This window comes from Sylvia atricapilla, chromosome W (assembly GCF_009819655.1).
Source record: "Sylvia atricapilla isolate bSylAtr1 chromosome W, bSylAtr1.pri, whole genome shotgun sequence".
NCBI lineage: Eukaryota > Metazoa > Chordata > Aves > Passeriformes > Sylviidae > Sylvia > Sylvia atricapilla.
This window is the reverse complement of record NC_089173.1, coordinates 17,333,641-17,361,434: the sequence shown is the minus strand read 5'-3', so window position 1 is coordinate 17,361,434 and position 27,794 is coordinate 17,333,641. Positions and strand designations below refer to the sequence as shown.

The window sequence follows — 27,794 nt, the reverse complement described above, 5'->3', positions numbered from 1 at the left end:
CCCCGCCCCCCCCCCCCCGTCCCGCCTGCTCCAACTGCTCCCCCGCTCCCTCCCTCACTCCCATTCCCATCGCAGCCACAGCTGCTGGATGCACCCTCCCGGTCTCCTTTAGCCACAGAGCCGTTCCCCGGTGCCCTTTCGGACCTCGCGGAGGCTATGGCTCGTGAGAGACGGGAGGCATGGGCTGCCCTGGCAAAGCACGGCTTGGAGAACGGAGATCTTACTATGGCAGAGGCGGCTCAGAGCCAAGTGCCGCCGCTCATGGCCTTCCCTGTTATCTTTCACCCGCAGGCGGGGGGGGGCCAGCGCGCTGAAATTACACAAGTAGATTGGAAACTTTTGGCTCAACTTCGCTCTACAGTCGCACAATTTGGCGTTACTAGTGAGCCTGCAAAACAAATGTTAGATTACCTTTTCAATTCGGCTGTTTTACTGCCTGCAGACATCAAAGGCATTGCTCGTTTGATTTATACCCCCCATCAGAGACTCACTTTCGACACCCGATGGGGGGAGGAAGCGGCAGCCTCTGTGGCCTTGCCCCGTCCGCAAGGCGATCCACTTCAAGGGGTTACACTAGATGAGCTACTAGGGACAGGGTCACGCATTAGGGTAGAAGACCAGGCGGCAATGGGTTCTGACAAATTGCGAGAGGCCATGCGAGTAGCCAAGAGAGCCATGGACAAAATTCGTGAGCCGGGAGGTCCCCCCATGTACATGGCTATTAAACAAGGTAGGGATGAGACACTTGGTGCTTTTGTAGACAAGTTAATGCAAGCGCTGTCCAAGGCAGGAATTGCAGAACATATGCAAGATGCATTACTTAAACAGTGCATTATACAGAATGGCAATCACACTACCTGTTCACTTATTGCCACAGCCCCTGGCAATTGGAATGTTCAAGATTTATTGGATAAGGCTATGACTATGCCAGTAGGTAGTCAGGTTTTTATGGTGGAAGCTTTAAATAAAATAGGGGAGGGGCTGGCTGCTCAGTCTCAGGTCCAAAATCAAGTTTTAGCTGCCCTTGCACCCCTTCAAGCAGCGGTAGCGCAGAATCGTGCAGCACCACCTAATGCCCGGATGAAGTGCTTTCGGTGTGGGAAGCCAGGTCACGTTCGGCGTGAATGTCAGGCTCCAGGCGTTTGGTGCAAGTTGTGCCAGTCATCTACCCACAATGCCAGTGCATGCCGCAAGCGCCAGGGGCCGGGAAACTTCAAAGACAGCGCGAGGACGAGCCGCGCCGGGACACAAGTAGTCGCCCAGACAGCACCTGCCTCACCCCTGCAACAGCTGGCAGCCTCGGATACGACTTGGCAACAGCAGTAGACGTGACGCTGTTTAGTACGGATACTCATGCCATTCCAACAGGCATGTCGGGCCCCCTCCTGATTAACAACCAGCCCGTAGGAGGCCTCATCTTAGGCCGCTCATCAGCATCACTATTGGGACTACGTATAGAACCAGGTGTCCTGGACCCAGATTCCACGGGCGAGATTTTTATTTTGGCACGAACTGAGTTTCCCCCATTAACTATTCCAAAAGGTGAAAGAATTGCTCAATTGGTACCGATACCACGTTTATCGCCCACGCCCCCCCCTCGACACAGCCGACCACAGCAGAGAGGACAACTGGATTCTACAGGCGGCATAACACTGCTGGTCCTTAACCTCTCAGAGAGGCCGAGGCGACAATGTACCCTCTCCTGGCAGCAACACTCTCTCACATTGAAAAAGGCGCTTCTCGACACAGGGGCTGACTCCTGTATTATCGACTCAGCCCTATACCCAAAAGACTGGCCCATAATACCGGCAAGTAGCATCATCACAGGGATAGGAGGGGTACGCGTAGCACAACAGTCCCCGGTACTGACTGTTACCCTGGAGGAAAAACAAGCTCCTGCAGTCTTCTCTCTCACCACACTCCCAAACGAGGTGGACTGTATTCTTGGTCGTGATGTACTCGCTCAGCTGGGATTTAAACTCACGGACTCCCCTTTAGTGTAACGGCCATTGCTTGGGCTTTCCCCCTGCCTCTAACATGGACTACTGATACACCTGTGGTAGTAAAGCAATGGCCTCTGAAAGGGGAAAGCCTGATACAGGCGCATCATCTGGTGGCGGAACAACTCCAGCTAGGGCATGTCAAACCTTCCACTAGTTCATGGAACACGCCTATTTTTGTAGTAAAAAAGAAGTCAGGCTCCTTTCGCCTTTTACATGACTTACGGGCTATTAACCAGCAGATGGAGCCCATGGGAGCCCTGCAGCCCGGTCTCCCAAGCCCTGCTATGTTACCTAGAGATTGGTCGCTGCTTGTTATTGATTTAAAAGACTGCTTTTTTACCATCCCTTTGCACCCGGCAGATACAAAACGTTTTGCATTTACTTTGCCAGCCCAAAACAGAGGTGAACCTGATAGGCGTTTTGAATGGAATGTGCTTCCTCAGGGAATGAGGAACTCCCCTACCCTTTGTCAATTGTTTGTGGACACTGCTTTACAGCCAATTAGAAAGGCACTGCCTGATGTCATAATCTACCATTATATGGATGACATACTTTTTGCCCAAGAAAACCCTTTTCTCCCAGAACAACTCCAGATGGTTGCTGCATTGTTACATCGCCACGGGCTGAAAATTTCTGAGGAAAAAATTCAACTATCCGCCCCATGGAAATATTTAGGGTGGACTATTACTGACCGTACTGTGCGCCCCCAAAAACTACTAGTGGGCACTGAACCTACAACGCTTTATGAGGCTCAAAAGCTCATGGGTGACCTCCAATGGTTGAAACCTGTCACAGGCATTCCTAATGATCTTTTGGACATTCTACGCCCGCTCCTCAAGGGCACAGATCCTACTACGCCCGTTAGGCTTTCTGAAGAACAATCTCGAGCCTTTCAAGACATTATGCGCTGTGTTGCAGCAGGTTTTGTTTCCCATTATGACCCTACCTTGCCACTGGCTCTAGTTATTTGGAATACGGAGGACCACTTGCTGGCAGCAATTGCTCAGCAAAAGAAAACGGGGAAAGGGGGCCGTCACATCTTAATCATCGAATGGTTGACACCACAATTACAACAGCGAAAAACAATCATTAAGAAATTAGAACGTTTGGCAGCACTGATTCGTAAGGGCCGGCTACGAATAATTGAGATTAGTGGCCAGGAACCAGCGACCATTCATTTACCCATGGAGCAAGCCACTTTGGACTGGTACCTCCTTAACAGTAACGAGCTTGCAGTTGCCCTGCTCAATGCACCCAGTCAGGTTACAACCTCGGACTTTACACCAAACACACTTGCGTGGTTAGGCCAATGGCAATGGATAACAAAGCCCCTCCGACAAGAACTCCCGATTCCCAATGCCATTACCGTCTTCACAGATGCAGGAAAAAGATCTCGAAAGGCAGCAGCAACGTGGCAAGTAGATGGCGTGTGGCACCATCACATCCTGAATGCGACACCTAAGGACAATTTACAAACATTGGAACTTTTGGCAGTTGTCTGGGCTCTCCATACATTTGAGGGACCATTGAATGTCATCTCGGACTCCTTATATGTGGTCACAGTGGCCTCAAGGATTGAGGATGCTGCCATCAAGGATGTAACCAACCCACGTTTAGGGGAATTGTTTATGTCACTTAAGAAAGTCCTGCAATCCAGATCATGCCCTTATGCAGTTTTACACATTAGGAGTCACAAGTGGGAGGAAGGGCTGGGGGAAGGGAATGCTAGGGCTGACAAGTTGGTGGCTATACAACAGCCAGCTGTAGTACCTCGTAGTATAGCTGCTAGAGAAAGTCATAATATATTCCATCAGAATGCCAAAGGATTGGCTAAAGAGTTTGGCATATCGGTGAATGAGGCTCGTTCCATTATCAAGACATGCTCGGCATGTAGTTACCCACAAGGAGGAGTAGGGTTAAGTGCTGGAGTCAACCCTAAAGGTCTAGATTCCAATCAGATATGGCAGATGGATGTAACTCATATTTCCTCTTTTGGAAAACTTAAATATGTCCATGTCACAATTGACACGTATAGTCATTACATTTGGGCGTCTGCACAGTCTGGTGAAAAAGCAATTCATGTGGAAAAGCATTTGAATAGCTGTATAGCAGTTATGGGGGTCCCCAAAGAAATCAAAACAGATAATGGCCCTGCTTATCTTAGCAGTAGGATTGAGAAATATATGGCATTTTGGGGCATTAAGCACGTTAAGGGTATCCCTCATGTTTCCACAGGTCAAGCAGTGGTAGAAAGAGCGAATGGAACTTTGAAGCGTTACATTGCCAAGTTTAATGATCTTACCAGCCCCACAGAAAAGCTGTTACGGGCACTGTTTGTTTTGAACCATTTGTGTTTGTTTGGTGAAGATGATTTACCCCCAGCTGTTAAACATTTTCAAAAGAATCCTTCTCCTAGCCCCCCGATTTATGTGGCATACAGGGATCCGCAAACAGGGGTTTGGCAGCCCCCAGCACAGGTTTTATATTGGGGAAGAGGTTATGTTTGTGTTTCTACCCCTTCAGGTTCCAAGTGGATCCCAGCGAGGTGGACTCGTGCAGTGTCCTCGCATGAACAGCCCGGAGCAAAGGAGGCGACATCGTCTGCAGATAACACTCCAGCCTCTGCTAAGACCACTTGAAGAACGCTTCGGTGTCTGTTTCTCCTATCAGACGGAGGAGGAAGTGGAAACCTGCTTGTATTCGGAATTGAACTCTTTATGTGCTAAATTTGCTTTACCGCAGCACTGCTTAGTTTGCTTTAGTACAACACATCTTGCATGGGTAAAATTAAGGTGTGGTAAATGTGGTGAGATTTGGTGGGTGTCACAACAACATTTACGGCTACTTCTTTGCTGTATGAGCTGCAATTTTGACTTCCAGCGTGACTCACCGTATAGGGCTCTAGCGGAAGAAACTGGTGTCACATACCCACAATCTGTTTATAGAATTGAGAACAGGGAGGATTTGCAGTTAAGATATTTGAAGTGGCGAGTGGCTCGTAAGGTTGCTCGCTTAACTGCTGCCTCTGCCACTGTAATCTTGGCAGTTCATTGTGGCCAAGATGTGGGTGTCCCGGTCATGTGGCAAATTAAACCTGCTGATTGGGATCGCACTTGTCGCCGCTTTGCCCGAGTTAAAAGGAGGCGTCACGGCCGCATGGGAAACTCTAGGTAAGATAGATGAGAGACAAAATATGTGGATTACTTGGGCCAATAAAACAGGGCAGGATAGTATGTGCCTATCGATGGCCACCCCCTCAGACCCCTTTAGGACATGTCTGGTAGGAGTCCCTGCTACTGACACAGAGCAGTTTGATAAAAAGTGGCACACTCTTTATTACCCCAGAAATGTTAGCTACCTACAGGAATTGCACCTGTTAGGCTCGGTTGCCACCAATGGGTCCTGTTTATTTTTCTGCCAACAAAGCCGTAATCAGACAGGGAATCAATGCCTTAAACAGACTAATGTTTCTCCTCTGAGATTACACAGTGTCTCCTTGTATTGTAATAATGCTACAAATGCTTATATTGTCTCCCCCAACAATGTTTCCTATGCCCTGCCAGGAGGAATGTTCTTAATTTGTGGGGATCGTGCATGGCAAGGGATCCCGGCAGGCCCTTATGGGGGCCCCTGCTATTTGGGCCGGCTTACTATGTTTTTGCCCAATATTACGGCAGTTCTCACTGCTAATCGCGACCAGGTACGAAAGCGATTTAGGCGGGAAACTTCCCATCATCAATTGGGGCCCAACTGTAATGATAATGTTAAGCTATGGGATCCTCCAGAAGTCATTTTGGCAAGTATCTTTGCTCCTGGGGTAGCCACATCTCAAGCATTGACACAGTTAAGAAGGTTGGCCTGCTGGACTGGTAAACAAATCAATATTACCTCGAACCTCTTATCCGAACTTACAGTAGATCTGGAAGGGGTTCGTCATGCAGTACTTCAAAATCGTGCTGCGATAGATTTTCTACTCCTTGCCCAAGGTCATGGGTGTGAAGAATTTGATGGGATGTGTTGTATGAATCTATCTGACCACTCGAATTCTATTCACAAACAGCTTGCTCAGCTTAGAAATAACATGCATAAGTTACAAGTAACAAGTGACCCCTTTACATCATGGTTAGCTTCCATTGGATTATCCCCTTGGCTAGTGTCCCTAATGGAAAAAATAGTCATTGTAGTTGTAATGATTTTGTTAGTGCTTTTGCTGTTACCCTGCTTGATGCAATGCTTACAACGAATGATAATGAATGCTTTTGAGCAGCACAAGGCAGTAATGCTTGCTACTAAAGAAAACGGGGGAAGTGTGGAGAGTCTTGCTACAGAGTGGCTGCATAGAAAAGGCCACGATGCTATGCAGCTGGTTGGAATTTAGGCATCAAGGTCGGAATGCAACAACAGGATGTACATCCTGCTTATGTGATAAGTTGTAGCTGCAAGATAAGGGAACTGAAGGACATGATAAGGAATTTGTGGTTGTTACTAAGAGACATGTATGTAATACTTAGGTAAGGATGTAGGCACCAATAAGAATGTTCGCTTTGTGCATATGTATGAGCTAATTACTGTCTGTATAAGTATGATGACTTTAAAGCAATAAATCGAGACCAGCTGACCATGATAGCATGAGGCTGGCCATCCCGCGACTCCGACACTTTGTAGCTGGCCTTTGGGATTAAGGGACTTTACTGCCTTTTAGTGATGCGTATATACATATATCCTGGTGAATGGGGATTACTAGTGTCTGTTGAATGGGAGATGCTTGATTAACATAAAACAACTTCAATTAAAAGGTATCAGAATCTATTTGCCTGAAATTGAGCAGAGTGTGACAAGAAAATAAGAGAGCAAACTCCAGTCAAGACTGCTGTATTTCGCCACCGAGAAGAATCATATACTGGCTGTGGGATGCACCCTCATAGGCCTGGTCAGGTGAGGATATAAGTCAAGGAACTGGAACTCTATTTCTGTCACTCACTCTTTTATCTTTCAAAGATCATAGCAGAATCATGATACAAGTGCTACCAAAGACTGTAAACTGAAGTTTTTTTATAATACCCATATCAACATTCACTATCATAACCCATCCAAATTACATTCTTACATATGTGTAGAATTGGAACCAATACTGGAATTTTTAGAAATTAAGTATCTATTTGGCTAATCATTGGTGTAGTTCAAAATAAGGAAATATTGGCAATGTCAACAGATCCTAAAATAACTGCATCTAAATAGATAATATAGAAAACCCTTTTTATCGGTGGAAAAATAAGCAAATAACGTAGGCTAGAAAACAAAGAGAATGGCTCAAGCCAAATGATGGTTAAAAAGAAAAAGGGAGGAATTTGTTATAAATGACTATTATAAAGTTGGCTTTTCGCAGGATGTGTGCTATATGATTAATAACTTTGTGGTAAGGATATAAGTTTTTATTTCTGCTGTTAGTAAAGAAAATTAGGCATAGTGGTAGTAGTGATAGAGTATGCTTAAACTGTCTGTTTGGCCGGGATAACATCCAGTGAACATGTAAAGAAGACTCTGCTATTGATACACCAACTATCAGCATCTCCCATCTGAAGAAAGCACGGACCAAGGCCCAATCTGGAGGTGATAATGAAGACGCAGCCAAGAAACACGCATGCTCTAAAAAGGCGGACCCAAGGAGGGTCCATGCAAAACAGTCCCTGGAATATGGAAACTAGTTTATGGAAAAATATGAATATTCAACAGACTGATACAACAGAAAGGGTATTTAAAGAAAGCCTGTGAAATAGCAATTTGTGGACTTGGCTAAATGCCAAGTCACCCGGCCGGCCGTACTTTGCTTTTTCCTTATCTCCTAATTGTCTTATCTTTTTATTAAAACCTATTTCTTAAAATCTACCAAAAAGTGAATCTCGTTTTCCACATGCAAAAGGATGGAGAGACCCCATGCATACCTCAAGGAGATCTTGTTTTGGGGTGAACTACCCATGACACTGTTCCTGTATCCATATTTGCATGTACATATATATATGTATATATTTTAAAAGTTTAAACTCAATGTAATATGTTGACATGGGGAAAAAAATTCGGGGTGGATAATGTTGGGGGTTAGGTTCTGTTCCTTTTTATTCTAAAGAATTTTTTTCCCCATAAGTTACCAAGGAGACTAAATGTTCTACTTAAGACTATTTAACAAAACAAAGGGATGGTCGAAGCTCGGAGCGGGGTGGGGTTTTGGGGCAGAGAAAAGGACAGAGTTTCAGGTAGCCAGGCTGTCTGGTTTTCGGCGTTCGGGGCAAAAGCACTCGGGCTCTTGCTGGAGGATTTCACTGCAGTCTCTTGGAAAATCTCTCATCATCTGCTCACCCTGGAATTCTGAGCTCCTCTGCCGCCCTGCGAGAGCTGGGCCAGCTCTGCCCTGCCATCGTGGTTCCATCAGCGCTGCTCATCTGCTACAGCGTGACCCTGCATCCCCCTGCCCTGCCGGGACCCTGCCTCTGCTCTGCCAGGACATTTCTGCCACTCTGCAATTGCCAGCCCGAGACTCTTTTTTCCACTATTCCCAGCTTGGTGCTCTGAGGATCCTGCGGGGGCACCGAGACCAAACTGCCTTGGGTTTTTGTGAAGCAAAGTCCTTGTAGTTCTTGGTACTGTTTTTTGTTATCCATGCTGTAGTTGTGTTTATTTGTTTGTTTTGTTATATATTAATAAAGAACTGCTCTTTCTATTTCCAAAATCTTTTGCCTAAAAGCTTTTAACTGAAAAAATTATAATTGGGAAGAAGGGTGGTGGTGGTGGTAGTTTACATTCTCCATTCCAAGTGAAGCTCCGGCTTTCCCTGGCAGATACCTGTCTTCCTAAACCAAGACACACCCAGAAAGGTATAAGCCCTGAAGAAGGGAGGCAGCACGTGCTTGGCACTGCATTTCATACAAGCATGGATGTTTTTTGCTTTTGCAGATCATAGGCTACCACCCTGGTGCTGGGGTCCCTGTGAGTGTGGACTGCAAAGTGCAGGTACTGCTTTCCTCCATGTTCAGCAGTGTGGTAGGTACAAGGCCAAATGTCTCCTCCTACTGAACTTCAGCACAATTTGTCCTCATTTTAGCCCTAAACACTCACAGGACCCAGTGCTGCCCATGTGTCTGGGTACAACTGGAGGCCAGTCTGCTGAGAGTGAAAGAGGTCACCCGTCTCTTGCTTCCCATGTTGCTCCTGCAGCCTCATGGGCACCGCCATACTCAGTCCCTGGGGCAGCATGTGGACCTTGGGTGCCAGGTCCCAGCTAGAGCCTGGAGCTCAGTGGGAAGATGTAGGAACTGCTCATATCCATCTTCAGCTACTCTGCAGCATCCTCAGTTCTGGGGGCATCCTGCAAGCCAACAGCAATGGGATGAAGGAAGGGCTCCCACTGCCCAGGCAGCTGCTGGATTACACCCTTAGAGAGCAAAGGTGCAGCAGGGAATCAACAGGCAGCAAACTATAACCCTGCCCATGCCTCCATAGCTCCACTCTTCCCTGGCTAGAAGCAGGGCAGTGACTGGGTTCACAGCAAACAGCACAGCTGAGCTCAGCCAGGCACTGGCAAGGGACATTTGCTATGAGACAAGCTCTGAAGAGAGATGTATTTTGTGTCCCATGTCCTATATGTGTGTGTGTGTGCCTCTGTTTTTTTTCTGATCACAGAAAGGCAATGAGAGTCACCTCAGGTTGGTGGACTTCTACCCTGGGAATGGGATGTTTGACCTCATGTATTATCCCTACTACGGCAAGTTCACCCATGTGAGTAAGGGTCTGGCATCTCTGTTATGCTTCCTTGGGAATGGGAGGGCAGGAGCTGCTGCACAGGGTTCAGATGTGCTTTGAGGCTATTTTGGGCAGATGCAGGCAGGACAGAGGCCATCAGCACTGGGATTACAGTGCTCTGTTTCTGTGTCTGACAAACTGTGTGTGCGAGTGTGTAACTCTGTGTGTGTGTGTGTGTGTGTGTGTAAGTGGGTGTATGTGAGTGTGTATGGTTTTTAGGACAGCAGAAAGCATTTGAGAATCCCATGGTCTGGTGTTGTCCTGGGCAATGACCCCAAGAGGCAATGTGTAGTGATCCCATCTTGCTAAGGCACAGACAACAGAAAGGCTTAGCATGCTGAGGGACCCTGATGGACATCAGGCAGACACTCTCAGATGCCTGGAACCATGAACCATTTACGAATTATTTTATTGAACATAAAAGCCCTGCCTGCTTTTCTGCTCCCTCAAAAAATACACTCAGATCTCACTTCTTTCCAGGTCAACTACACCTCCCCACTGGTGGCTATGCACTTTACAGATGTGCAGAAGAATTACTTGGTCCCCATTCAGTGCCATCTGAATGGGAAAGGAATTATCAACGACCTGAATAGTGACCGCTTCCTGGGCTGAATCATCTTCACACTGAGCATTGGGAAGTAGTCCCTGCCCACACCAGGCACTTCGATTAAGTCAATTAGAGGCTTTTTCCTTTTTAAAGCATCAAGTCAGCATTTTTTTCTGCTAGGAAAAACAGGCACATGGAGATTATCGTTAATTTATTTTTGTTCATAGTTAGGAAACCAATGAGATACAATGGAGCATGGATCCACATTTTTCACCTTCTGATGTAAATAATTATTAGCGAAAATTAAAAATTCTCCCCTGGGGAGAGAACCTGCAAAAGATTCCACTTTTGATTGAAAAAAACCCTCTGGCATCCAAATGCTATTTTCATAAGGTCTTTTATGAGTGATCCCTGTGGAATGCATCTTTCCTGGCTTTAAATTTTTTAGCATAATTTTATGTGCATTTCTCAGGCAAAAGCTAAAAAGAAGGTAGTTTATTAGCATGATTCTTGTTAAAATAATAAACAGCAAAAATTCTGGATTATGCCTGCAATAACAATTGAAAAGTGAAAATGACAGCTCTCAAAATGCTTTCTAGGATCTCCAGCCCCAGAAACATCTTAACTGCAGCATTTTACACAGCTTGTTCAGCACACCCAAGGTGTTGAGCAAGGGCCAGAGAAAATCATTTGCCCTTGAACTCTTCCAGCTGTTCCTTTCTAAAGTGGGAAGATTAATGCATTTCTCCCTCTTCATCACTCCAGTACTTCTCTCTGCCCCAGGAATCCTCACCCAGTCTCTTGGACAGGGATGACTGAGAGGAGCTCTTCTCTCCTGTCACGGTTCATAGGTTGGCAGTGCCTCCTGATCAGGCACAGAAGTGCCCAAAGCTTTCAGACCTCTTCTTCCCTGTTCCAGAGAGGTCACAGCTATAATGCTGCAGCAAAATGCAGGGAAATGCTGTCCTTTCACGGTTAAGGGGTCAGTGTTGGGGTAAGTGAAGGCATAAGTTTATCACCTCCAAAGGCTGATGAAACACAGAGTATGCTGCCCTGATCAGCCCGAGCCTCTCAGATGTGACAGAAAACAGCTGCACTCTGCCTGTTGGGAGCTGTGAGAACACAGCAGGACAGGACACCTTGGGATGATGTACTACTTGAAAAGCACACTTACTAAAATTACTGACTGAACAGGGGCATTATGGTATGTTTGTCCTACATCCATAGCCAAGGAACTTTATCTGCTGTCATTTCCTGATCTATATCAGTCTCTAAGAAGTGATTTTTTTGTATTTAAAATAAAGTGACTACAGTAAAATTAACTTTATGGTGGCATTATTGAAACACTGGTTTTAAGAGACGCAGTTTGTGCTGCCATTTAGGGACTGAATTTCCAAGCAGCATGTAACAACATCCTGGAATTCTTAGCATTTGACAAACTTCCCCTGGCCAAAGAGTTCAGGAGCCCAGTACAATAAGATTCACTCTTCACCAAGCATCACAACCAACCATCTGGCAAAAACTATTTATTAAGAACTGTTAAATACCTGAACTAGAAGTAGTTTAGTAACTAATTCTGCTCAGTTGTCCTTATCCAGATGGCACTGATAGAACCAGGGCAACATATTAATTCTGCCTGCACAAATTATCTGCAAGGGCATCTTCTGTCCAACAGAAATTGGCTTCTGCCAAGGAGGATGCTGCTGGGGAAGTGGCTCTTCTTTTGACATCAGAAGTAAGTTAAACCCATGAGCATTTCTCTGTCTGCCAATTGCTTTAGCTCTTTTAAAGCTTTGAATTTGTGGGGTCTTGAAAGGAAACCAAACTCATTGTTTCATGCTATCAAATCAACAGCTTTCACACTAGCAACAAGATAAAACTTTAATATCTATTCCCTATTGGAAGGATTCTGTTGGAAAAGGAGGCCCTTTAGCAAATGCTGGACCCATGCTTTGACCAAATCAACACAAAAATCAACTGATTTGGATGTAAATCTGTGAATAGCTTAGAAGCAAAAGCTTCTGTTTCCCCACAAATACTGAGATCCAAGCACATTGACAATCCCACTGGAAAAGTTCTCAGAAATGGCATTCATGTCTACGTAGACAGAAACAAAACTTTATAAACATGATAATTAACTTTATTTTCCATATACATATTCTGCTGTCAGCATTTTTGTACAGTCATTTTAAGATCTGGAAAACTGCACACACCACTCTTCATGCTGCAACAACCTTAAAGTGCTGGATCAATTTTTTGACTTCTGTTGAAGATCAAAATAATACTTTCTATGTATATACAAAATTTATATATGTGTATGTGTTTGCATCTAGGAAATGACCACATTTCACTAAGATAGCCTAGCAAAAGGGATATTAAATACTTCTGTCTGCAATCTCAGCATGAAAACACAGCAGTCATCCATCTGCTGGCAGCAGAGAAGCACCACACTAACAAGTGGGTCTACTCATAAAATGGCACCTGAAATAATTCCATTTAACACTGGCAGGGAAATCAAGTATTGCAAGAGCCAAGGTGCAATACAAGAGACCAAGAAAACCAAACCTAAAGCACACAGTCCACCTCAGCAGCATTTAATTACATTTCTAAAAAAAAAAAAAATGACAACTTGGTCCAAGAGCCCATTTGTACAAAGGAATCACTTTTGTCAGAATCAGGTAGAGTGTATCTTTGGTCACTGTGAGGACAAGAATAATTGAATGTACAGGTATTTCTCAAGCTTCAAAACTAACTTTGGAAAACTCCCTTCCCTGAATACACAGCTATTGTGAGTTAAACATCGGTGTTGACTGTCACCTTTGTGTATGTGAATTACTGAAGGTGCTTTGCCTACAACATGGATACAGGGTCAATGCACAAAGAGATTAAATACAGAAGCAGCTTTAGTAAAGCTTGCTGCAGAGGACAGAACTTTGTGTGCCCTCAGGGTTTATTGGCTGCAAAAGGCTTCTGCCAAGATGGGTCAAAAAGGTTTAAAGAGCAAGAGGCTTCTTTCATTCCATCAACATGAACCTGATGGGAATGAAGCAGAACACAACCACAAATGACTAAATTCGATTTTGGTACAGTTTAAATATGGAACACAGAATTGCTAAGGTATGGCACTAATAACAAAGAAAGCATCTTCAAACAGGTAAGATGTCTTATTCCTTTGGAAGTGAGTTTCTTCACTATACATATATTCATTTCTGCTTTATGATCAGCATTCTTCATGCTAGAAATTTTGTGCTTACACTGAGACAGAAATAATGAGGAGGTTAAAAGCAGATTAATTCTATCAAACCTGAAAGGTTTTGTATCTCCACTTGCATTCAGAGATCACAGCTTTTCAGTTATCCCCTGTTAACCTATGAAAGCTGTCCAAAGGAACTGCAGGAATCTCTGAGCAATCTGTGTTCTTAGTCAGTCTGAGTGCTCTCAAAATACTTTTGAGCCTCACATGGACCAATGTTGTGTAGTTTCTTTTATGTTCAGAATCAAAGCTGAGAGAAACTGCAGCCAGTGAAATTCCAGCCTCTCACTCTCATTTCACAATTGAGCTCAGAACTGTTATAAATGGGCCAGGAGACCTGCTCCTTTGAAAAGCCTTTATTAGTCAGCTCTTTCAAGGGGGAACTCGAGGGGTCGCCTGCGCCGTCGCCGCTCCTGTCGTTGTTCTCGCTCCTGTCGCCGTTCTCGTTCCGGCCACCGCTGAGGATCAGGTGTCAGACGAATCTGCTGCTCTCGTCGCAGAGTCGGGAGTTCCTGCCTTGCGGGAATCCCCAGGAACTCAACTGGGCTCGCGTGGTCTAGGGGCGTCACTTCTTCCCAGTCTCTTTGTGGTCATGGCGAGGCGGCAGAAGCAGAATTCGGTCTCTAGGTAGCTGAGGGTCTTCTCGGTGTTGTAGTGTCTCCCTTTTAACTGGATTTTGTGCTGGGTCCCGGCTTTTGGGTCCGCTTGCCGGCAACTGCACTTCGGTTTGGAGCGATGCACCATGGAAGTCCTTGGATTTTCCTATTAGGCGGGGCCAGCAGTTCGAGGAGCCGGCGGGAATGGCGATAGCCTAGCCCGACGGAAGGGGAAGGGAACCCGGGGTTTTAGAGGGGGTATACAACTTGGAATAAGATTTTTGAGGGTACAAACTTTGGTACAAACAGCATAATTTTCTTAAAAGACAGGTTACAACTGGCATAACATTTTAAACAGCATAACTTTCTTAACAAATGACAGACTGTGTAAGAAAATGGGAATCTTACATTTTATTCATTTCAAGAAGAAAAGGAAAAATGCAGTTCAACGAAATAGCACAGGAGACCTTTCCTTCAGCAGACTGTTGCCTTTTCTGAGTAGCCAAAGTTCTCTAGATCTGAACCTTATCTTGACAAATTAGACACCATGGTAGTGCAAAGCTATTCAACTTACATTAGCAGTCAGCTTCTCCATATGTTGTTAAACAAATTAATTTACTAGAAGAATCAGATGTTCTTCTCACATTATGCCAGGGTATTAGTGAGATCAGGTATTACTTTTACATTCAGAAGGAATAGGAAATTCAGGGTGATTCACAAGAACAGCCATATGCCAAGTTCCCAACAGAAGTCTGTTGAGAGCTGAGTATTCATTTTCCCACTGCATGTACAGTCCCTTTTGACACAGCATTCACACTTATAGTTTTAGCTGTAACATTAACCAAGACAAGCTGTAGGCATCTAGAAATTTTCTTATATAAAAAGATTAAACAACAAAGTTTTGTAGATGTCTTTTTTACTAAAATAATCACATTTCCCAAAGGGACACACCAACTCTGCTCAATTCTCTGGTCCTCAGAACACTTACTTTCTCCAAAGTTATACAGTAGCTTCTGCAACTCATCTTCAGATTCATGGCATGTTATTCTGTCATGAAGTGATTTTAACTTTTTTAAAATAAAGAAACCTTGAATTAATTTTTTTTTTTTTTTTTTAAGGAGCAGGTCAGGAAGTCTAGGAAAGGGAAAAGAACAGGGAAGGTGGGCAATAGAGATGGAATTAAGAGATTATACAGACTGATAGCCAGTATGACTTTTTCTTCTTCCAATGATGTAAGATATAAAGACAAGAATGATAAGGAATCCAAGTGCCACGCCCACTGCGATGGGAATAAGAAAGTTCAGGTCAGAATCAGCAATGCATTCTTCAGCTGCAGAAAGAAGGAAAAAAAAAAAAAAAAGCAAAGGAGAATAAATTAGTAAGGGAAATCAAGCATTAGAAACCAAAGAAAGCAAGGAGCAAACAGGCATTTTTGAGAAATTACATTGTATTAGATACAATAACACATGTAAAGTAAAATCAGTATTGAGTAAAGAACTGATATAAAGATTGATTTCTTTAAACACATTTACTACACACATCCTTTATATTAGTAATATACTACTTCTGATTTGTACATTTAATTTCAGCTTCCTCTAGCAAGCAGAGGATAGATTAGAAATATGAGGACAAACCAGCAGTCTGAGCATGCATTAGCTGATCACACCTCAGAGTTAGCAGCAATAAAGCAACAAAAACCCCACACTGGTGTATTACTGCCTTGTCCAGGGGTCTTCCCAACCCTCGAGTCACCAGCACTCCTCTGGGTTCTAGACATGAAGACATAAGGGACAATCCAAGTAACAAAGTAGAAACTTACTAAGACCCACAAGAGACAGCCAAGATAAATGTACCTCCAGGCACTGTATGGAAAACACTGACAGACTCTGTTGGGGTGGGTAACTATTTTCCATGCAAAAGGGTTATTAGTTTCAGCTGAGAACTACACAGACCTCACTGAAATCCACATCAAAAGGAAAAATAGAAGAGACATCTATAACACTACAGTGGTTTTTAATATACAGGTTGTAAAACATGTGAGGAGCTCCTTGCTGGTAAAAACATTCATCAATGATTAGTAAACCATGCTGGGAACTGGTTTCAAACATGGGGGCAGGGCTTTGCATTGAAATCTGTTTGTAAGGAGAGCAGAGCTGCACCTGCCTGTGCCAGGAGAGGTTTGGTAAGGCAGGAGGCCATGCCTGGGTTCTCCAGCACTGGAACAGTGCCTGACTTACATGTGTTTCATAAAGCAGCACTCCTTGTAAAACTATTTTATTTAAGTTTTTAATTAGGATAGAACATCACACAGAGTCAATGCTTCCTCAAAAGTTGACTGCTGTTTTTCATCAAATCAGCATTAATTATGGGAAATGTATTGTCTTGCTTTAGCTTATTGCAGTCCAGCACACACTTGCCATGGCTCCTTCCCAAAGTACTATACAAAGCCTTTGACTAAGAGCAAAGAGAACAACACATGGAGGCTCAACAGCTGAAAATACTGAACTCAGATTATCCGAAGGCACCTACTGCCAAGTAGAGCAACACTCGGAAGGAAAAAAAAAACAAGAGGAAAGGAACTATACACCTTATACAACTATTTCAAAATATTCTGACTGAGAAAATATTTAAACATCTTCAAGAGAGACATGCATTTGATGTTTAATTATCTTTGTTCACTAAATACCAACACAGACCAATTGCTAGATACTGGGTAATGGGTCAGTAAACACTAACACTAAATATGAATGGATTTGCTAAGGATGAAGGTGCCCAGCAGGCAGTGACAGAAATTCCCTCTCTTCTTCAAAGGAAGGAGATGGCTGCAGTACATGTCACACTATGGCATCGTTACAGGGAATTCCCAGGGTGAAAAACGGGTTAAGGTTTCATACCAGGAACACTCCATCCTTGCTGGCACACATATATCCAGGTATGGCTACTGTACAGTGGTTAGAAGCTTCAGAGGTGTCTTCAAGTGCAGAATTGGTAGCTACAGCCCAACACACAGCAGGGCCAGCAGGAACAGCTTTTTTGACTGACATGGCTGAATGTGTCTCCATTCAAAAAAGTCAGAAATTTTTAGCCCAAAACTTTTTTAGCCCCAGTATAAAAGCTGCCTTCCCTTTTAATTCCAATCATGAGATTCAACCAATAGCCCAAAAGTTTGTGTTTTATTAACATATGCTAAGGAATAGAGAACACTGTGGTAAATAAAAATTTAAAAAAACAGTCAAACAAAAAACCAAAACAAGGAACAAATGAACAAACAAAATGCCCCTTCCAAAACCCAAATCCCATCATTCACTGGCTAGAAATGCTTCTTTTGAGGACTATTAGCATGACTTCTTTAACCTAAAATATCAGAAGTCTTGACATTTTAGAATACAGTATTTAGTAAACTGTGTATAAGGTACTAAACCAACCACACTCTATAATAGGTTATACACATTAATATTCCACATTCACAGGTGTTAAATACATCCACAATTTAAATGCTGTTTCCACAGACCAGAACAAAATCAACTATGTAACAGAATCTCAGATACAGACTGATTAGAGTTCACCTTACTCATTGAGTTTATTTTCGTTAAAAAAGACAATACGTCTGTTTTCAAATCAGTTAAAAAATGTGAACAAGTTTCCTTAAGCAATAGAACCATCTTTATTTTTTAGACCACAGGTTAAACAGATTGACAGTTCCCTATGGAGCAATACATACAGGAAAACTAGTGGTTTTATAACAACAGGAAGTCAGGTGAAACTGATGTTTTTTGAACCAGTTATCTGCACATCGGTCTAGGAGTACTTAAAACTCGGAGCCAACACACTTACAGGTTTTTGCAATGGTATTTCTAGTGTTGATTTTAGGAAGCAGTTTGCATGAATCTTCTATATTATCACTTGGAAACTGTGTACAGTTCAAAAATTTGCAAGGTCAGAATAGTGTGATGATTACTCCTTAACAGAAATGCATGTTTAACTGGTGTCACTGAACATCACTCACAAAAAAAAAGCACTAAAAAATCTATATGAACTTCTGCATTTGAGGATATATTAATATGAAAGTCATTAGATCCATTTTTTAAAATTAAAATGCTAAGTCTTGAAGTTTGTTTCATGATTAAATTTATAGCAGTTCCCCACTTTCATTAAAATGCATTTCAGTAACTGATGCAAAATTCAAGCTGTAGACTACAAGCTACAGTAAGCATTATCCACCCATACATGCTTCCTTGGCTAGTGTCAAGAGTAAACTGTCTTTACAAAAAAAAAAAACAAACCCAAACCATTATTGAAAGAAGTGTATTTTATGATTTGTATACAAACATGCCACAGACACCTCTACAACCCTAGAGAACACTAATAAAACACTAGAGGAGCTTTGATGCAGGCTAAACTCATTCTAAAGGGGGAGACAATGTTATGTTCATTAAATAACTAGTTTAGGCAGCTTGTGCTATGACATATGCAAAAAAGCCAAAATTATCTAAAAGTGTAAAAGACTTCTTTTTTTTCCCATGCAGTAAGAATATATATTACAGTACAAGGAGCCCAGAGAAAAGTTGTGCATCAAGGGTTAGTCTCTACAGAGCTGCAGTTTAAGAACAGTGCATTTGCACTGCACTTTTTTAACCTAGTTATTCTTTCCATACAGCAAGGAAAAACAGGTGTTGTGGGTCCATCTCAGATTTGTTTGGCTTTTGCATTCTTAACATCAATAAAAGCTAAACCGCAAACAATCCAACACAAAGTACGTTAAACATTCAGAGTGCCAATGGTGGGCAGTTATAATGTGAACTTTGACTGGCAGAGAACCATTCAAGATGAAGATTTAAAAACAGCTCAAGCTGCAGCAACGGATACTGGCTCATTAAATGAAAATATTTTTAAACAATGGTCATTCAAAGCAACAAGACAGACCAGTTCTGTGCAGAGTATGGTATGAAGTTAAGTGCACTTTAAAATTCTAGAATATTTAGAAAGGTTATTCCCTTTAAACTGATGTCAGCAAAAAAAAGCTTTCATCAATTTAGCAGAAGTCTGCCTTAGGTGAGTATTTTAGATGACTGCCAAGGTATAATAAAGAATACAGTGCCTAACAGGTTCTTTTTTGAAAGCATCTAGAAACGGCACTGAAGTCTTCCCATATATTCACCATTTGGCAAATTACTCATTTTGTTTGTACAGCCATGGCATGGGAATTATTCCTGAAATTATGCTAAGGCCGGAGTAAATTACTCAAATCCTAACAAAGGCAAGTTAAGTTACTGCTGCCACTTCAAGAGATCACTTAATCACCAGCCTGAAGTTCAATCCTATGGAAGATGAAGTTGCTTTTGGGCATTAGACAATCCTTGTTAAATACTATACAAGTCAACAGAGTGACTAATGCTGCCAGCTTAACCCACAATTATGACAACAACTAAGGAACACAGAAGACAGAAGCAAGTACAAATTCTATGCTATTCTGGGAGATGCCCAATGCACATCAGTTCAGAACATGTTCTTGTTTCAGGCTAGTATTTGTAAAAAGCAGAAATAAATCCTAAATGCTTTAGGATTTTTGCAAGATAAAATCCTTAGCCTAACAATTCATCCAGCATTTGACATCTTCAAAACAGCTATGAAACCCACATCGTCTTCTTAGGGCAGGAAAAAGTGTAGTTCTGCTTCATTTGAGATAAACATTCTCCCTTTGTTTCTCAACTCCAGTTAGCTGTGGCTAGTAATTACTCCTAAGTTTTGGGTCTTTTTTTGACTTCAGAACTTGCACTTGCTTTGTTTAGAGTGAAATCATAACAGGAATCACACTTAGATTCACAAAGTTTGATATCCAGCATAGCTTTTTCTTCTGCCAATTATGTAAGCAACCACTATAATGGCAATCAAGACAGCAAGTGCAGCACCAACTACAATTGGGATTAGAATGCTGTCATCATCCAGCGAACACTCCTGGGCTGTAGGTGAGAAAAAGGTTGCAATAAGGAATAAATAAAGACAGAATACTTGCCAAGTGTGGTATAAAAATCTCTTTTCCTTAATACAAAGGTGTTAAAAAATCAAGTATTATTTAAACTAAGAGAGAAAGAACTGCAGTCTCATTGATACATTTAGCATATTTAAGCATTATAATTAATTAAAGCATTGATAACCTATAGCAAGTTAAGGGTGTATGAGTTTTCCTGTGCACAAGATCTGCACTAGGCAAGGAAGCAGCCATTCTTCTACATTCAAGAACCAGGCTTATCTATTTCATACTTAAGGCAAGTCTGGTTGGTGCTTTCACTCATTAAGGATAAAAAGTGACCTAGATTTAGTATAAAAAATCTATCCAGAATGAAGACGTTACACAGATAAAATAACTATAATTAGAAGAAAGCTAGCTGTAACTTTAACTAGAGTGAAATGGGTCCCTAACTCTTTCTAAAGACTGTTTACCCTATACACATATGGAGAGTTATCTTACTTCTGTCTAAAAACAGAACTCTTCAATCTGTGTCTACAGATCAGTCTAGTCCAATAAGACTGTGCTGCAAGTATTAGCATTAAGCACAAAGACCAGTTTGCACTAAATATTAAGAGGTAATTTAAGACATTTCAGTTTTCTTCAGACAAGATCAAGATAATGCAGCAAACATTTCAGAATCTCTCTTTAGTTCTATATATTCAAGACTGCCTCTGAAGGAAGCTCTGACAGTTCAATCTTCCCCAACACTCCTATTCCTCAGACTGACAGGTAAAAAGAAACAAAACACCTAACAGTATTCCCAAAGTCCACGTCTGCAAAATTTCTGTCCAATTTTCTTACATATCTGAGCTACAAAAAGCTCTATGTCAAGATGTTGTCAGGAAACTTTCAACCTATTCTGCACAGCAATGCTTAAGTCCCCCTTCAGTGTCTCTAGTTCATTCAAGTTTTGTGAAGGAAAACCACACACTTAGCAGACATTTTTTAAGTGAGAACAAAGCTTTGCTTGAACTTGAATGTCAGTATCAGAACTTCTCTTCATTCCATGTATATCTAAACATATTTTAAAAAATTGGAACAAGAGCTTCCGAGATAAAGTGCTTGTACCTAATGCTGGTGCTTTTTTATTTTTTAGCAAGTAGGAATTTTGCAAGCATCATTAAAAACAAAAATGTAACTTACCTGTAGCAAACTTATTTGCCTCCACAAGGAATGGCTGAATCCATAGATTAAAAATATGTACTTGAACATCTTCATTAATCTGAAGAGTTTGCTCCTTTCGGCACATGTAAGAGCTACCAAGGAAAGCATCCCACTTGCTGAAATTGCTGTTATCTGCATTTGAAATGACTAAACAAAGAAGGAAAAAAAAGAAAGGGAATTTGCATGCTCACTTAAAATGCAAGACAGTTGCTAATACAGTAAGACTGAGTAGCTGAATCTAGAGGGGCCAACACTTCAACACTGACTAGTCTGAAAAACAAAGTAGTGCAAAGTGGGATTGATCTGCTTAACCAGAAATCAAAGAATGAAGTTATTACAGTACTTTGCAGTAACCTTTCTTTCATATGTACATGACATCAGGCTTTCCTTGTACCTCCACTCATCTCAGTGCTGCAGTTGCAAGTGTTTTAAGCTTTAATGCTCTTTAATTGCTGTAGCTATAACAAGCAATAAAGAAAAAAAAAAAAAAAAGAGAAAACATGTTTGTTGGGAAAAAAGTATGCTTTAGTTTTTGAAGGATTGGCCTTTTTTTAGTGAAAGTTAAGTACAAGTGGTTGGAAGATACAGCAGCATCATCAATCAAAGAAGACAACAGCTAGTTTAGGAAAAAAGCTTCAAAGTTGGTACAGTTGTATTTCACACCATAAAAAATTACATTACTGAAAAGAGTTACAAAGAAGCCCTCTTAATTTACAGTGACTCCATTAGCAGAAGTTTCAGGAATTGTAGTGGTCCCATACTGCTGTTTAAAGTAACTCTTACAGCAATTTCTGCTTATTATTTTTGTTCATACCAACTTATAGACATAAAGTAGGAGCTAACAGTAAGCATGAACAACACTGAAAAAAAAGCCAGAAGTATTTGATGCAGACATTGAATAAAATATTACACTTGTTTAGGGCAGATACTGTTTCTTACCAGAACCATTCAGACGGTTGAGCAACGTAACATTCACCTCCCTCAGATAAAATTTTTGTACACTTGCACTTGTATTTTTCTGTTCAAGAAGCAAGAACCAAGTGTCAGTGTGCAATTCTGCATTTGTAACTTTAAGAGCACGTGCTTTACAAAAGCCAACACATTTACCAGTCCTACATTTTCTACAACTTTAACCCAGTTCTCCATTTGTCTTGAGGCACTCAGTGTGCCAGTTCCACTTCCCATAAGGGAACAGCCTACCACCAGCAAGCAACAGGAGGATTTGACTATAAGTGATCACCACTCATGCTGTTAAATGAAAAATTAGTTTTAAATAAAAGAAGTTACTTACAATAGCAAATGTGAAACCAATCAGTGTGCTATTTCCATCATTCAATTTCAGAGTGGCTGTCGCGTTACCACAGGTGCCATCTGCAATAGTTGTCTTTGGATTGACATTGATCAGAAGAGGCTAAAATACAGACAAAGCACATCAAAGACATTCAGCTGCCTTTGGAATACATTGTCTCAATCAGGAACAGTCTTGGGTTAGAAGAGCTTGTCATAAATATGACAGCAGGAAGAGCTGAGCTTGGCTGCTATGGAACCAAGGCTGTTTGAGTTAAATTTACATGCTGGCAGTACTGAAACAAACAAATTATTTGAGAAGTTTAACTTTGTTCCCTAACACAACAGGCTATCCTCTGAGGGGAAAGACAATATCTGCAGGGAACAACAGCCATAACAGCTAAGAAAGTTCCAGACTTTTAATCATGTTAGAAGTACTCCCAATAACAAATTCTGTTGACTCCATGTAAGGTTTTTGAAGACAGGTATTATGCAACAAAACTATTCTGATGTCAGAGAGGTGCTACATACAATACTTAGAAGCAGCTCTGGACAGCCAGCAGTGTACAAAGCAAATACCCTGCATTCAGGTTTCACACCAAATAACTACGGCAACTTTTACGCTTAAAAAGAAAAAAGAAGCACCTTGTCTTGGGAAACATTCAGTTGCAGCCCCACAGTCGCCAGGAAACAAGTTTTATTTCCACTTTCAAGAGAATAGTTTCCTGTGTCTGGATTCTCGACAGGTTTGGGAGCAGTTGTTGGAGCAGGAGACAAAGTAGTGGTAGATGCAGTAGTTACATTGGAAATAGTAGGTGAAACAGTAGGTGCAGAAGTAGGTGTATCAGCAGGACATCTAGACTCTGAAAAGACATTTTAATCCCCATTTAATTGCTGAAATTTTATTGAAGTCTTATTACTCAGACAAAGTAAAGCTGCCATTTATTCTCAGAAATCCTGTAACACTCAGTTGTAAATCCACACTCAGTACCACTTACCTCTGACACATGGAAGCAAAACACACAAAGACAGTTAAGTTGTTATAAAAGTGTGACATGCATTTGCTACAGACCAAGTAAGTGACCCTATTATGCTATATGCAGCAGGATGATGTGCTCGTCTCTTTTCTGAGCTGTGAGATGAGACAACAGGCTCTGGACTATTCAAATGCAACAGCAGAGGCCATGTCGGCCACCACTGGAAGTGAAAGGCAGTCAGCTAAAACCCCTCAAATTCAAATGATTAACTCAACAACAGTAGTTCTGAAGTGCTTATTCTTAATACCACAGTTACTGGAATACACACTTGAGAAGAATCCCACCTTGGCACGCAATCAACATTACAGCACACTACTAAATCTGTTCTCCTAATCTATTTTTCCTGGAACAAGGGAAGAAATACTAGAGGATATTTCCATGAATATTATTAAATGCAGCACATCTTAGAATCGGTAGATTTTTTTATTTTGGGACTTTACTCCCTGCACTAAAGTGCAATACAAAAAAGCTCTTTCACAAACTGAAATGCTCACCTTTTTTACTGACTGTGCCATTCTGAACAAAGGCCTCCACAGTAACATTCCAGAAAATCTGTGTTATATTTTCTGCTTCAATAAAGTAGGAATTATGACACACAAAGACAGTATTCAGTTGAACTGGATGCAAAGGATCCTTCACAAGAACAGTAACTGGTCCTACAAAGAAGCACAAATGGTTTAATACCTTATGAACGACAAGAACTTAGAGGTAGTGTTACATTTTATATAATTTCATAAGACAAAGAGATAATTAAGTTTAACAATCTTAAGCTCTCTTGAATGTTTTCCCTATGTGTTCTGACCTGAAGTGCTAGGTAATACAGGAGTAACCAAGGTTACAGAACTAGACTTGCCATTAGAAAGGTGAACCCTTTTACTTAAGTTCTTAAGGAGAAAAAAATTCTATTATTAGTAGGCATTAGTACATAGACAGCCAAACAGTGTATTGCTTGGCAAGGCAGAAGGTCAAGCAGTGCACACTAAAATTAATCTTTCATGTGCCTGCTGTCTACCAGCAGCTCACTGATCAAAGCTGTTTATCCTTCCCCTTCTTTTCCACTTACAGGAATTACAAATTCAGTGAAGCCATTTGGCCTGCATTGTTACCCAGCAGGCAGGTACAAGGAACAGCAGTTGGCAGCACATAGTGCAGAACTCATTACATTAATTATCAACTCCTGTATTCCTCCTTACTTTGAAAAAGCCAAATTAGGTCAGGTACATAATGTCTGACACTTCTGGCTGAGATTGCTTTGCAAGTCAGACTCTGCACTGAACGTTACCTTTTCTTTTAGCATCAGGAAATACAGCTGTGTCATTTGTGTTGTAGGTCAGTGTGATGAAGTCTCCCTGGTAAGTTCCATTGTTTTTTGTGATGTTAATGCTCCAAGAATGACCTTCTTCAAACTGCACTGCCACAAGGGCAGCTTGTGTGTCATTGCCACAGACACTTCCATTGTGTGTCACACTCGATGACAAATTCAGGATTGTGGTTTTCTAGAAGAAAAGGGCAATTTTAAATGCATTCACATGCAGCTCTTCCCCATGACAACATTATAAACTTGCTGGAGTTAGCTGAAACCTTGCACAAGATAAGTGAGATTATTTGAAGTTATTCTGGAAAATTATGATAAAGGCTTCCTGACACCTGCCTGAGAAAGGAGCCATATCAGATTCAAGTACAAAAGTACAACTCCAACTTGGCTGTAAATCTTGATCATGTTGAGCTGCAATTACATTTACTGCTTGGGCTAAGAACATAACTACATCTATACTGGTTAGACTTGGTGAGTTTTGTGTACATTATTTAAGTAAGAGCAACAGGGTACTTTCAGCCATTTGTATGACTGAGAACTTATTCTTTATTTTATAAGGACTATATAGGAATATTCTTCTCAACTGACTTGGTAAAAAAAAAAAGTAAGAAATCAAACACCCTAGGTAAAAGAGCTTAAATTTTATCCAGGTCAAAATCCAGTTCTCAGCAAGAGTTACTCCCAAATACTTACAGAATCACCATTGTTTGATTCATATGTTATCAAGAACCTCATCATCCAATCTGCATACAGGCATGTAGCATTAGAAGCATCCTTTATATCTACTTCAACTGCATAGGACAGGAAAAAACCTGCAAGATATGATTATTAGCTATTAAGACATTGTTTTTAGTACATTTTCTAGAACCACTTAAGAGGACAGCTCATCAAAAAGCAGTAAATTATGTCAGGACCATATTCAACTTACCAGACACTGAAAGAATACCTAGATTTCTAAAAAGTATCACAAATAGGAAGAATACCATGAAACTGTCAAAGCTGGCAAAAACTGAGAGAATGTTTTAGAGTCTGTTTACCTGACATAAACTAATAATCTCAATGTGATGACTGCCCAACACTGGACGCTTTTAAGATTTGGCTGGACAGGGTGTCGGGCCATCTTGTCTAGATTGTGCCTTTGCCAAGAAAGGCAGGACCAGTTGATCCTTGAGGTCCCTTCCAACCTAGAATTCTGACTCTCTGAAATAAGCATCAGCTTTCTGGTGAGACACTAGGTAAACCAAAGGGCACGAAGACAGCACTTGAACAATATGCTGCTTGTAGACCAGGGTCTATTATTTTATGGGTAGTATCAGTGATTACGACTCAAGCTGACCCCTAAGAAATGAGATCAACATGCCTTCATTGTGTTTCCACGATTTCCAGCTCGAAAGACACGGGCGTTAAATTCCCTTTCCGTTTTAAGAGAACTTTTCCCAGCTGTCATATGCCTGACCCGGTGAATCCCGGCACGGCCGTTGCCGTGCCCGCGGTCCCACGCCGAGAAGCGCTGACAGAACGGCCCGGCCGGACTGCGCGGGTGGGCCCGCGGTCCCGGCTGCCGGCCCACAGCCCTCGGGGGAAGCATCCCGAGGTTCCCGGCCTCCCAGGCAAGGTGCCGCTCCGTCTGGCGGGCCCGCGCAGCGCGGGGCCTCGGCCCCGGCGCTGTCTCCCCCCGCTCCCGTGGGTGGCAGCGCGGGGGGCGCGGCAGCGGCGGCGCCTCCGCCCCGGGGCCGCCCCCTGAAGACGCCGCGGGGCCGAGGCGACCCCGGGACTCCTTCGGGACCCCCGGTGCCCGCGCGTCGCGTCACGTGCGTGACGGGGCGAGGGCGGGGAGCGGCACGAGCCCGCGGGAACACCTGACACCCACTCCCCTCTCCCGGACCCCGGCGCTGCCCCGCTCACCAGAGACGCCGAGCAGCAGCAGAGGCAGGAGGAGGCGGCGGCGGCGGCAGGAGGAGGCGGCGGAACGGCGCGGGCCCATGGCGGAGGTGCTGCTGCCGGCGGCGGAGACACCGAGGCACGGCTAGTGGGCGCGACACAAACCTCGCCAGCGGTCATGTGAGGGGCAGGGCGGGGCTGCCCGCGCGCCACCAATCGCCGCTTAGCGCCGCCGCTGATTCCGTGGATCGTGGACAAGCTGCTCGTCGCGCGCCGCCTCGGGCGGGCGGGTTTGGTCTGCTCCCGTCCCAGTCCCCGTCCGGTGGCGGCACCGGCAGCGGCGACAGCAGCGGCCGCTGGACCGGGGCTGTGCTGCGGTGGCCTCTGCAAGGGCAGGGTAGCGGCGGCTTGTTCTGGCCCCCGGTAGTGTTTGCGGTTTGCACTGGGGCTGCTCTAGTCTGGGAAAGGGTAGCTTACAATAGATGCACATCCAGAGAAATTTAATATAGAGGCTTTCATTGAGGGGAAAAAAAAAAGGAATAAAGATGTTGCCTGTTATAAACGGGCCAGGAGACCTGCTCCTTTGAAAAGCCTTTATTAGTCAGCTCTTTAAAGGGGGAACTCGAGGGGTCGCCTGCGCCGCCGCTGCTCCTGTCGCCGTCCTCGCTCCTGTCGCCGCTGAGGATCAGGTGTCAGGCGAATCTGCTGCTCTCGCCGCAGCAGAGTCGGGGGTTCCAGTCTCGCGGGAATCCCCGGCAACCCAACTGGGCTCGTGTGGTCTAGGGGGGTCACTTCTTCCCAGTCTCTTTGTGGTCGTGGCGAGGCGGCAGAAGCAGAATTCAGTCCTTAGGTAGCTGAGGGTCTTCTCGTCGTTGTAGTGTTTCCCTTTTATCTGGATTTTGTGCCG

General features: G+C 43.0%; 1 protein-coding gene and 2 long non-coding RNA genes across 3 annotated transcripts in view; 1 reads left to right on the top strand and 2 right to left on the bottom strand.

Moving 5' to 3' along the window:
• The window catches only part of LOC136373320 (uncharacterized), a 447,213-nt gene that overhangs the window by 69,228 nt on the left and 350,191 nt on the right, over positions 1-27,794 (bottom strand). The gene's annotated exons all lie outside the window — the stretch shown is intronic.
• Positions 8,951-11,660, top strand: LOC136373254 (uncharacterized). The gene is made up of 3 exons (XR_010745603.1): positions 8,951-9,008; positions 9,678-9,773; positions 10,278-11,660. It is a non-coding gene; the product is annotated as an uncharacterized lncRNA (long non-coding RNA).
• Positions 14,623-27,067, bottom strand: LOC136373314 (lysosome-associated membrane glycoprotein 2-like). The gene is given in 10 exon segments (XM_066338210.1): positions 14,623-15,523; positions 21,347-21,514; positions 22,307-22,385; positions 22,659-22,778; positions 23,300-23,517; positions 24,186-24,347; positions 24,974-25,187; positions 25,700-25,818; positions 26,912-27,034; positions 27,037-27,067. Coding segments are annotated over 10 exon segments (1,377 nt in total). The 3' UTR covers positions 14,623-15,380.